The sequence below is a fragment of the Coregonus clupeaformis genome, chromosome 22 (genome assembly GCF_020615455.1).
Source record: "Coregonus clupeaformis isolate EN_2021a chromosome 22, ASM2061545v1, whole genome shotgun sequence".
Classification (NCBI taxonomy): domain Eukaryota; kingdom Metazoa; phylum Chordata; class Actinopteri; order Salmoniformes; family Salmonidae; genus Coregonus; species Coregonus clupeaformis.
Window position 1 is genome coordinate 1,808,351 of NC_059213.1, and position 11,546 is coordinate 1,819,896.

At 44.7% G+C, this 11,546-nt stretch overlaps 1 protein-coding gene across 1 annotated transcript; it reads right to left on the bottom strand.

The window, feature by feature from the left end:
* Positions 1–45: 45 nt before the first annotated feature.
* LOC121534228 (SLAIN motif-containing protein 1) lies at positions 46–11,217 on the bottom strand. The gene is given in 9 exon segments (XM_041840823.2): positions 46–1,215; positions 1,331–1,628; positions 1,827–1,869; positions 1,871–1,989; positions 2,854–3,222; positions 3,744–3,893; positions 5,227–5,358; positions 9,700–9,833; positions 10,711–11,217. Coding segments are annotated over 9 exon segments (1,743 nt in total). The 5' UTR covers positions 11,133–11,217; the 3' UTR covers positions 46–1,139.
* Positions 11,218–11,546: the final 329 nt, after the last annotated feature.

Genomic DNA, 11,546 nt, shown 5'->3' on the forward strand with positions numbered 1-11,546 from the left:
TATCAGAATAACAGTAGAAGAGGTTCAAATAATCAACAAAAAATGTAATAATTTAAAAATCTTTTATTTTAGTTCGGTTTTTAAAACAAATACACTCATTCAATTAAATTCAGTAAAAAAAAGTGTTTTGGAGAAAGAGTTGGTGAGACGTGCTGTGAATACTAACCTGCTTTTTTAAACTGAAACAAAAACAGAATGTGAGAGAATTTTACATAAATGATATTTTAAAAGAAATCCTTCATCCCAAAAGACAAAACATCTACCGTGCTCCTCATCAACAAAAGTATAATTAACCATAAAAGTGCAATATCACAAATAAAATGAACAAAAACACTTAGATTTCAATTCACACTTGTACAATCAGTGCAACAATTACAAATATTTCATAGATACACCAGTGAATCTTTATAGTTTAAAAAGTGTCCAAAACACAACTTGAAGTCATTTCCCTGTCGTGGTGAGACATTTTGTAAACAAATTCAGACATTAGCTTTAATTTGGTTAATATGCTTCACATAAAAAAATTCAAGAAGAATATTGCATCAATACGATCAGCATCCCAACAATGCACACTGAAAGTTAACTTTAGTCTGTACACTAATCATAAGATAATAAATACTACATATATATTTATTTTAATATACCTTGCCATGTAAAAATTAGACCAAATACACCCAGACAATAGGGAGTGATTTTGATTTTGTTTTAGCAGTATCTCCATTAAGAGAAAATACACCTTTTATTTATCAGTTCCAAAGTAAAAAAAACTAATTCTGTGGCTTAATTAGCATAAAGTGGCAGCTCTTTCTTTAGGACATCAATGTAACCATAGAGCCTGTGGTTAAAACTTGTTAGTGCATAATATCAACGGGGGGATTCCCCTTGGCACAGACCAAATTGGACAGGTGGAGAATGCATGTTTTACTTTTTGAGCGCTGAGCACACCTCACATACCCAATCATGAGGGTGTTCTACACAAGGTTGTTATTCCCTATAGTTTGGTTGACCTGCCTTCTCAATTCCCCAAGAACACTTTGTGTGGCAGTGAGTGACCCCAACCAGCAGGGTCTTTCTACATTGCCAGCTCTTCTTCTTCTCTGGATCCCATCTCTCCATTCATGTCTCCATTCATCCATCTCTCAGTAGCAGCCATCTCTCCAGCTCCTGTCTTGTAGGGCACTCAGGGTGGACAAGCTCTTAGGAGGCGTCAATAAACTGGGGGAAAGAAGATCAGATTGAGATGAAAAATAAGGAATAAATGACGATCCCAGACAATAAGAACCTAGTTTTGAGCTTGTTGGTGCTCCCCTAGTGTCCAACAGTAGCCTACCTGCGTGCGGGTTGGGCGATCTTGCTTCGAGGGGTGGAGCTGGTCCCGATAAAGGAGGCGGGGCGGGGCAGGCTACTCCGGGGGGGTGTAGGTGTGCCCCCAACCCCCCCGGCTGGTTTACTAGGGAGGGGGATCCCACTGATGCCGCTGAGGGACTGCAGACTGGTGGAGGTCGGCATGGTAACTGGCCCTTTCACAGTGGGGCTGACGTAGGCTGTGGCTTTGAGGGGTTGCCGCGACAACGACTGGAAGTTCCCCACACTCTGGACTCTGTTCTGCAGCTGACCGGGTGAAGGGACTAGTGGGGAGAGGAACATGGATTATTAATGGATTAATATAATATTCATGTTTTCCTCAGATCTACTGTATAATCTATGGACTACCTACTTAGAATTATCATTTTCAATTTGATGAATTCTGGCAAGTCAATCAAGCCCTGCAGTTTTATAGTATGTGTGTGGTCAGAGCTAAAACAAAGAAGAGGAGGGTATCTCACTGGAGGACTGTAGCCTGCTGGCCAGCCCATTGGACGAGTCGAAAACTCAGACTGTTCCGAAGAGTGGAAGGGGAGCTGATGTGATTGGCTGGGCTCAGTGGGCTAGGCACGCTAGGCATGCTGGGAGCCCTGAACAGGTTGGGCATGCTCCTCCGCAGCTTATCTAAATAGAATGCACACACGCACACACACACACGCACACACCAATTCCTCTATGAATTCAAGGCCACAGATCCAGATGACTAAGATTGTATCATCTCACATTCTACATAGAGTCCTCTCTCTTTAAGAAGAATAAGTGTCACTCTCACTACTCTCTTTAAAAGCCCCCAAAGATAAACATCTCCTGTAATCTCACCACCTCAGTGTCCCACTCCTGTTTAGCTCCCAGAACAGAAACAGAATACCCTCCAAGAGCTTAGGGAACAGTCAGTGTCACAAGAGGCTTACAGTTAGCACGTCACTGGTAGTCTGCCAGTACGGTCAACAGGCAAGGAACTACCTAGTGATTAATTAGTGGGTTACCTTAAAATGACCTGTTTCTCCATTAACATAAACGATGACAAGTTGAACACAAACCTATAAATAGATTAGTATAATTATTTCATAAGAGGGCCATCATGCCGTGTGTCATAATTCTTGTCATAGTGCTCCGTTTGTAGCCCTACTAATATTGTACTTTGTTGTTATGCAAATGTGCCACCAAGACAACACAAAAAGGCTTGTTTGAAAAACGTACTCTCATATTCATCTGCATTCCAAATGTGATCCCCAAAATACATAGCGAACATAAACATTATTATTAGAGGAGAGTCTTGCAAAGCAATAATTCTTATTAGAAAGTGTGAGATTTCATAACTTTAAGCAGAGGGCCAGGGTTGCGTGCAATAGACACCGAACAGGAGAAAACGTTTGAAACAAAATGGAGGAGTCCAGTACAACCTGAAGCTGTCCAATAAAAACGTCTTCATTGTGATTTTCCCTAATGAACGCAACCCAAGTACCTGCATGGGCCAGGCCTGCTCACCTGATCCTGGTCTGAAGCCCTGCTGGTCGGGTGTGTAGGTGCTGAGTGTGGGGCTGGCCAGGGCCTGGGGTTGGGGTGGTGGCTGATAGGAGAATCCTCCAGAGGGGTACTGAGGGGTGGAAGGGCTGGAGAGACTGGTGGTGCTCCTCCTCCAGTCCCGTATGCTGGAGAAGGTGTGGGAGTGGGGGAGGCCTCGCTGCAGGGTGGGTCCCACACGGGTCAAGCGGGGCTGGGGAGGAGGTAGCTGCCCGTACTCTTCCTCCTCCTCTTCCTCGTCCAGGTCGGCCTCGCCGCTGTGCTGAAGGGAGAGGAAGGAGAAGCTGGCGCTGCGGCGGTTGATGGAGTTGGTGGCATAGTCCTGACGAAGACCTGAAGGAGGGGGAAATACGGACAAGCGCACAAACACACAAACAATCACACACACAATCAGTCGTCACCTTCTGTGCCTGAGGTTAAGGTTAATAAAGCCTGGATGAAGTCTGAGGTCTAGTATCACATGTTACAGTGTTAGAAGGGAGAGAAGGACAGAAGAAGATAAGTAAAGAGAGACAGAGAGAGAGAGAGAGAGACACAAAGAGAGACAAAGAGAGACATTGAGAAAGAGGAACAATAAAGGGCAAGAATAGGGCCAGGAATCCAAAACCACATGACCTGACCATGAACAACTCTGGGTCCTACTTTTAACCTTGGGGCCCAGAGTTATTCCCTTTCAGGTCACCTGCTCAATAGTTAATAATAATAGTTCTGATTTATAAAGCATTTTCCACCTATAGATGCTCAAACCCTTTTACATAGTAAGGAGGGGAATTCACCTCTTACTGTGTAAAACACCATATAGTGACAGCTATGTGACAACACCAAAGCAGTTATTATAAGGGTGAGGGACTCACTGTCCTCCTGCAGACGAGCCATGACTTGGACGTCAACAAGGTCCTGTAGCTTGTATCCCTGGGTGATGGAGTCATCCTCCAGCTCCGAGGCACTGAGCTCACTGTCTACGGAAGACTGGGGGCTGAGGAGGAATCGCCGGAGGCTGCGGCCTTCAGGACACAACAACACAGTTCGGGGGTCAGAGGTTAGATCAGAGACAAATGACACTGCAGAGATTTTACATTAACAATGAACACAAAGAACACTGACATGATGAAAAGCAAGATTTGTTTAGATAGAGGTACACTGGCAGCAAAAAAAGCCACAAAAACATCACTCTCCCTTTAAGAAACATTGCCGAGTCACTGTTAGTGGGGAGGCCACGTCATGGAATTGTGCCTTTGGTGATAGAAGCACCACAACTCACAGACAAAGCTAGAATAGGCCATATTGTGTTTATGGCCACACCAAGCCCCCATGGCCATTTTCCATTATGGCCGCCAGACAGGTCCCACAGGCTCGCCCTAGCTGTGTGATATTTAGTGCTTCCATCACCAAAGGGACCATTCCACTCAAGTCTGTCCCCTCACCATCCCACTATGTTGAACTTCACATGGCAAACACCTGAAGCAGCAGAAACTGAACACACACTGAAACACTCCTTATCTTGCCATGATAAATGATGAATGATGACCGTGGGGGCTTCTCAATAGTCTATAGTGGCTTCCTCTCCTCCACTTGTGTCCGCCTCTGTTCTGATCTGACAAGATAGCCAAGGTAGGTGAAATGTAAGTGCTTTCACCTGTCCATATCTCTAACATCAGCAAGAATGAAGGAGAGGAGACAAGGAGAGGAAGCTCTTTCAGACAGACTATTGAGATGCAAACCTTGACATGACACTATGAGAGAGACTGAGACAACATGGGCCAGCGGGGGAGCGAGCAAGGCTTACTGCGATTGGCTGAGTGATTGGCTGGGAGGAATGTGGGAATTCTCTCAGCCTTCCCAACAGGAGACAGAGACAGGTGGAGGAGAGGATGGAGGGGTGAGGAGAATGAGGCTGACGGCGGGAGAAAGAAAGGGAGGGGAAGGAGACAGGATAACGGGGAGAGAAAGAGAGAATCATGGAGAGTTGTTTTAATGGAGAAAAAAAGACTAAACTATTCCAATCAAGACTGTGGTATTTTTTCAATTGTGAAATACCATGTTCGAGAAGTAATCATGGATAGAGTATCCCTCATGTCTAAGGACCAGGGTTTTTCCTCGGCTGGTGAACTGATCAGGAAAAGTTGAGTTTCTGCTCAGTAGGGCCCAGAATTGTTCTGCTCAATAGGGCCCTGAGATTTTCTGCTCAATAGGGCCCAAAGGTTTCCTCCTCAATAGGGACAAGAGTTTTTCCTGATCAGGTTGCAAGGTTGAAAAACTCCTAGTCCTACTAATGTCATATGGTAATATTATGGTAATCTGTCCCCATATCACATAGTAATCTGTGTGTGTATTTACCAGGTCTGTCAGCGGACGGAGGGGTGGAGCAGGACCTGGAGAACGAGGCACTGAGGGGGGACACTCCAGCTACACGTCTCAGGGGGAGGGCAGGGGACGAGGGGCTGGAGAAGACCCCCCGCCACCTATGGACTACGCATGGGAGGGAGGAGGAGGAGGAGGATAAGGGAGGGATAAAGTAAGGCAATGTCATACTGTATTGTATCAGACCACCCCCAAACACACACAAACACACACACAGCTGTCAGTGCTTTCCGGGCCCCTCACAAGGAACAGAGGTCAGCAGTGTGAAGCGGTTGTTTACCTCATAGCCAGCGCGTCACACTGCTGTGACTGTCACAGAACCACTATTCAGCAGCAGCCAGGGAACACATCTGCTGTCCAATGCCCAGGAGACAAAGCTGCATTCACAACCCTCACACACACACACACACACTGCTCAACACACCCATTCAGCACAGGCCAGGACCAGGGACAGAGCAGCGACCACACACACTGCACGCACACATACACACCATCTGATATATATTCATAGAGAGGAGACCTACAGGAATGAACATTCGCTAAGTAAATATCCCAGCAATCCATCTAGAGGACACATGGTGGATCAAAGAACAAAGACAGACAGAAGAATGATAGTAAATGTTGCAGAGCTGAGAAATAAAAGTGTCTCTCTCTTTCCCTCTGTGTGGTGGGTGCGACTGTGAGCTGCTCAACGCAGCGCTGCATATATCCCTGCACCACAGATAGAATGGGGTTATGCTATACCGGTCACTGAGAATATAAACCACTTAGCAGCATCGAGGGAAGGTGCCTTTCATGTAAACACGGTAACCATGGTTACCCCTCTGGTTGCCGAGGGAGGCCCTGTGAACGTAGCAACAGGCAGATAGTAGGCCAAGTGTGAAAGCAGTGGAAGGCTTTTCCTGCAGTTACAGCTACTGTGGAATTAATACATGGGCTTCTAGTAGAGATCCTTACAGCAATACATTGTATTAAGATACGTGTAACTGCCAGAATAAAGGAAACACTTGAGTATTTGAGGGATACAAAGTATATTTGTTAAGTATTACACTATGTTGTTGTTCCCTTTATTTTGTCAGTTACCTGTAATACACTGATGCAAAGGCAGCTTCACTGATGCAACGATAAGCTGTTGCATGACAAGTATATAATATGAACGCCAAGTCAAATTGGATCTAATGTGTAAAAACATAATACATTTGATACTTTTCAAATAGATGATAGTAAAAAGAAATACAATTAAGCTGACGTGTGTGCTTATTCTCAGCTGTTGAAAGTGACGCATGGCACAACACACACTGGGAGACAGTTGCGGCCAGTGCTTCACCTCTCATTAAGAGCTTAGTGGTCTTAAGCTGTATTAATACATTACCTTCAGCTAAGACCGTGGGAGCCGTCACATCACATCCATTCACTCTTCCACTGTCCTGTTTCACACGACAGCCTCTTCTCAGACATTAACCTAAGGTCCACTCACCACTCTCAGTGGTCATTAGACACCATGGAATGTCTCACAAGAGTAGAGGCCTTAACCCTGGTGTGAAGGCTAAATTCCCCCAGTTGGCCACGCATACCTTCACTTCACGGCCACCCATTCATTACCATTCAACCCTGTCACCTCTCCACTGCAACCCTTCTCCAGGTAGATGCTGTGAATTAGAATGTGATCTCCATCACCTAACCAGGTGAAATTAATGCACTCACTGTCACAGGGGCGCAACTTTGGTTTTAGAAGTGGGGGGGGACATAATATATACAGTTGAAGTCGGAAGTTTACATACACTTAGGCTGGAGTCATTAAAACTCATTTTTCAACCACTCCACAAATTTATTTTTAACAAACTATAGTTTTGGCAAGTCGGTTAGGACATTTTTCTAACATTTGTTTACAGACAGATTATTTCACTTATAATTCACTGTATCACAATTCCAGTGTGTCAGACGTTTACATACACTAAGTTGACTGTGCCTTTAAACAGCTTAGAAAATTCCAGACATGGCTTTAGAAGCTTCTGATAGGCTAACTGACATAATTTGAGTCAATTGGAGGTGTACCTGTGGATGTATTTCAAGGCCTACCTTCAAACTCAGTGCCTTGACATCATGGGAAAATCAAAAGAAATCAGCCAAGACCTCAGAAAAACAATTGTAGACCTCCACAAGTCTGGTTCATCCTTGGGAGCAATTTCCAAACACCTGAAGGTACCACGTTCATCTGTACAAACAATAGTACGCAAGTATAAACACCATGGGACCACGCCTCTGTCATACCGCTCAGGAAGGAGACGCGTTCTGTCTCCTAGAGATGAACGTACTTTGGTGCGAAAAGTGCAAATCAATCCCAGAATAACAGCAAAGGACCTTGTGAAGACGCTGGAGGAAACAGGTACAAAAGTATCTATATCCACAGTAAAACGAGTCCTATATCGACATAACCTGAAAGGCCGCTCAGCAAGGAAGAAGCCACTGCTCCAAAACCGCAATAAAAAAGCCAGACTACAGTTTGCAACTGCACATAGGGACAAAGATCGTACTTTTTGGAGAAATGTCCTCTGGTCTGATGAAACAAAAATAGAACTGTTTGGCCATAATGACCATCGTTATGTTTGGAGGAAAAAGGAGGTGGCTTGCAAGCCGAAGAACACCATCCCAACCGTGAAGCACGGGGGTGGCAGCATCATGCTGTGGGGGTGCTTTGCTGCAGGAGGGATTGGTGCCCTTCACTAAATAGATGGCATCATGAGGAAGGAAAATTATGTGGATATATTGAAGCAACATCTCAAGACATCAGTCAGGAAGTTAAAGCTTGGTCGCAAATGGGTCTTCCAAATGGACAATGACCCCAAGCATACTTCCAAAGTTGTGGCAAAATGGCTTAAGGACAACAAAGTCAAGGTATTGGAGTGGCCATCACAAAGCCCTGACCTCAATCCTATAGAAAATGTGTGGGCAGAACTGAAAAAGCGTGTGCGAGCAAGAAGGCCTACAATCCTGACTCAGTTACACCAACTCTGTCAGGAGACATGGGCCAAAATTCACTCACCCAACTTATTGTGGGAAGCTTGTGGAAGGCTACACGAAACGTTTGACCCAAGTGAAACAATTTAAAGGCAATGCTACCAAATACTAATTGAGTGTATGTAAACTTCTGACCCACTGGGAATGTGATGAAAGAAATAAAAGCTGAAATAAATCTCTCTCTACAATTATTCTGACATTTCACATTCTTAAAATAAAGTGGTGATCCTAACTGACCTAAGACAGGGAATTTTTACTAGGATTAAATGTCAGCAATTGTGAAAAAATGAGTTTAAATGTATTTGGCTAAGGTGTATGTAAACTTCCGACTTCAACTGTATATATTTTTTTATCCAGTCGGATAAACACACCAAACAGCCTACCCGACCACTCGGAGGCGTCCGCATGGTCCTAAAGCACACCTTTGCCTCGTTTTGTATCACATTCCAATGATAAAACTGGGGGGACGGACAAAAATGCAATTTCATGTCCCGTCCCCCCCCCTGTCCCCCGTGAAAGTTGCGCCCCTGCACTGTCATAACCATGGTACCAATGTGTGAGTCTGTAGGTTTGTATACTGCTGTCTTTTCAGGAGTGACTCTGCTTGTGCGTGACCACTGTATGTAGATTAATGTAGCCATTACTGTGTGTAGTTTAATGTAGCCAGTACTGTATATAGTTTAATGTAGCCATTACTGTGTGTAGTTTAATGTAGCCAGTACTGTATATAGTTTAATGTAGCCAGTACTGTGTGTAGTTTAATGTAGCCAGTACTGTATGTGACTAGTGACTGTCTGGCAAGGTGATGTACTTTTACCTCCGAGTCCAAAATAGTCTGGAGTAGCCTGGTTACCTAATCCTGAGAGATTTGAGGACCTGTTTCATACTGAGCTCTATGCCTCAGAGTGCTAACCTCCCCCCTCACCTCCAGTGAATTCAACAACATGCTTCAATCACACACATGCAGAGGAATTGTCTCATAACTATTGAACTCATAACATGAAGGCTGAGTAACTCACTTTACTTACAACAATCACTACTGCTTTTCTCAGTTGTCAAACTGATGTGCTATTGTGTTTGTGCAAAAGGCCCAACGTTAGATTTGTTGTACGCACTAATCTTATCTGTTCTGCACACTCAGCAGTTTCCTCATTATGGTAACGAGATAGAGGTGTGATCTCACGTGGATTATAATGATCTGTTTATAATTATTAAACTTGATGAGACCAATGCACACACACACATGCAAGCGCGCACACACGTATACACACACGTACCCACCCACACAGTAAAGTACAATCATAACCATCTGTTGAAAGAAAGTCTTTGAAAACCAGACATTTTGTCAGGTTGACAGAAAACCATGGTCCATTATATAGCCATCCATCCATCCATTCTTTTTTGGTCCCTAGGTTCCACCCCTCCTCATACCTTGGTCCAACCTGAGGCACAGTGAGCGGGCAGACTCCACCTCTGCTCTGGGACTGTCCAGGACCTGTCTGCTCCACTGGAGGGTGGTAACAGGGCTCTCCCCCCACAGCCGGGCCTTGGCTGACACATACAGCCTGCAGGGAAGACAGGATGAGAGAGCCAGAGGAGAAAGAAGAGAATTTCACTGCCCTATAGTCCCATATCAACCCCTACCGTCTACAGGGAAGACATTTGTTTCGGTTCAGAGATACGTTTACCCGTTTTACTGTGATCCCAAAAATTGACATCAAGCCAAAACCTCACTTAGGACCTGAGAATAGAATCATATTGATTGTAGCCAACAAGTGCAAACTGTGGCGCTAAAATAGTGGAGCGCACAGTGTGGAGCAGCCAATTCTGACTCCAGTTCAAAATTGGTTTTGGGCACTATACTGGATATGAGATAATAAAGAATGAGTCAAAAGTAGAATGTCGCCTTTTATCTGCGGGTATTCTTATGCATACGTTTTACCACGAAAACAATAGCACTTTGTGTCCAGTCCTCCCCCCAAGTCAACATGTCTCAGACTGATGCAGTCTAGCCTCCATTTCAACAGGCACATGTTCATAGAGCACAGTGGCTGCCTGCTCAATCGTAATCGTTGACGATGATCATTGCAACAAATCGATATTTTGTGTTTGCTAAAGAAAAATCGAATGACATTGTAACAAGTGTCCGCTCGATCTTTCTATCCAATTAGCTTCGAAGGTGTGGCTTTGTTGTCGTATATCATTCCTACTACGATTTGGTTCTCATTTGCAGGTGCAGAATTATATTCCATAGGCCTACTTCTACTCGAGTAACACAGTCATATATCCTATAACATAAACAAAACACTGCATCACCATCGTATATGACATATCAACTGTCATATGCAAATATGGACTGCAAGTTTCAAAGAAATCTGTCAGATTAAATGTGCCACCTGTCAACCACATTATACAAACCATTGGACAATGTGAAATAGTTACCAGGTATCTTCAGATTCCTCATGAGAGAATATAGAATCTAGGTCCAGAATGTCCACCTCATCCAGAACCGTGGGTTCCGTATAATCAACCTCCGCCTCTAGAGCAGCATCAGCAGCGGCATAATGCGAATGTAAATATTCGAACGGTTCGTCCGACGGGAAAAATGACCCCAAGGAAGACTGGCACAGTAGTGTCGGTAACGGACTAGGTGTGCAGTAGCTCCCGGCCATATAGGCCGGGGAGGGAGGTAGAATGTGGGGGCTGCCAGTGCAGCCGTTCGCCCGCGTCCTCAGTTGCTCATTTTGCCGCTCCAATTTCCGAACCAGCTCTTGGAGCTTTTTCACCTCCAGTTCGGCGTTCACGGCATTGCTGTTGCCGTTGACATCCGTCATTATCTGGGGGTTCATCACCGCTGCATCCATTGGATGGAAAAGTACAAATACCCGATATATTTTAATTAAATGGTGGACGGGGTAAGCTACAATCAGTCTCAGCCCATCCGTTGCCCTCACTGTGATTTGGGTATTGGTTGTATCTTCCTTGCTCCAGTGCCCATCAATACTAGAGCATTCAGATGCCGCCCATTTCACCAAATGAGGGATGGTGGCGTGCTACAGATTGTCTCCACCCCCAGCGTGGTGAGTCCACCACCGGAACTGTTGCCTAATTAGAGATTTCAGGACAGGCGCAAGCAATCCTCAAACTTAACAGTTGTGACATTCATTAGTGACAATCATGTGCCATTTTTACAGTATAGGCCTAACAATTTCTTTGACCATAAAGAAAATGCACAACACATTGCCTTTGTCCGTAAAGAAAGTGCAACATTTTTGTTT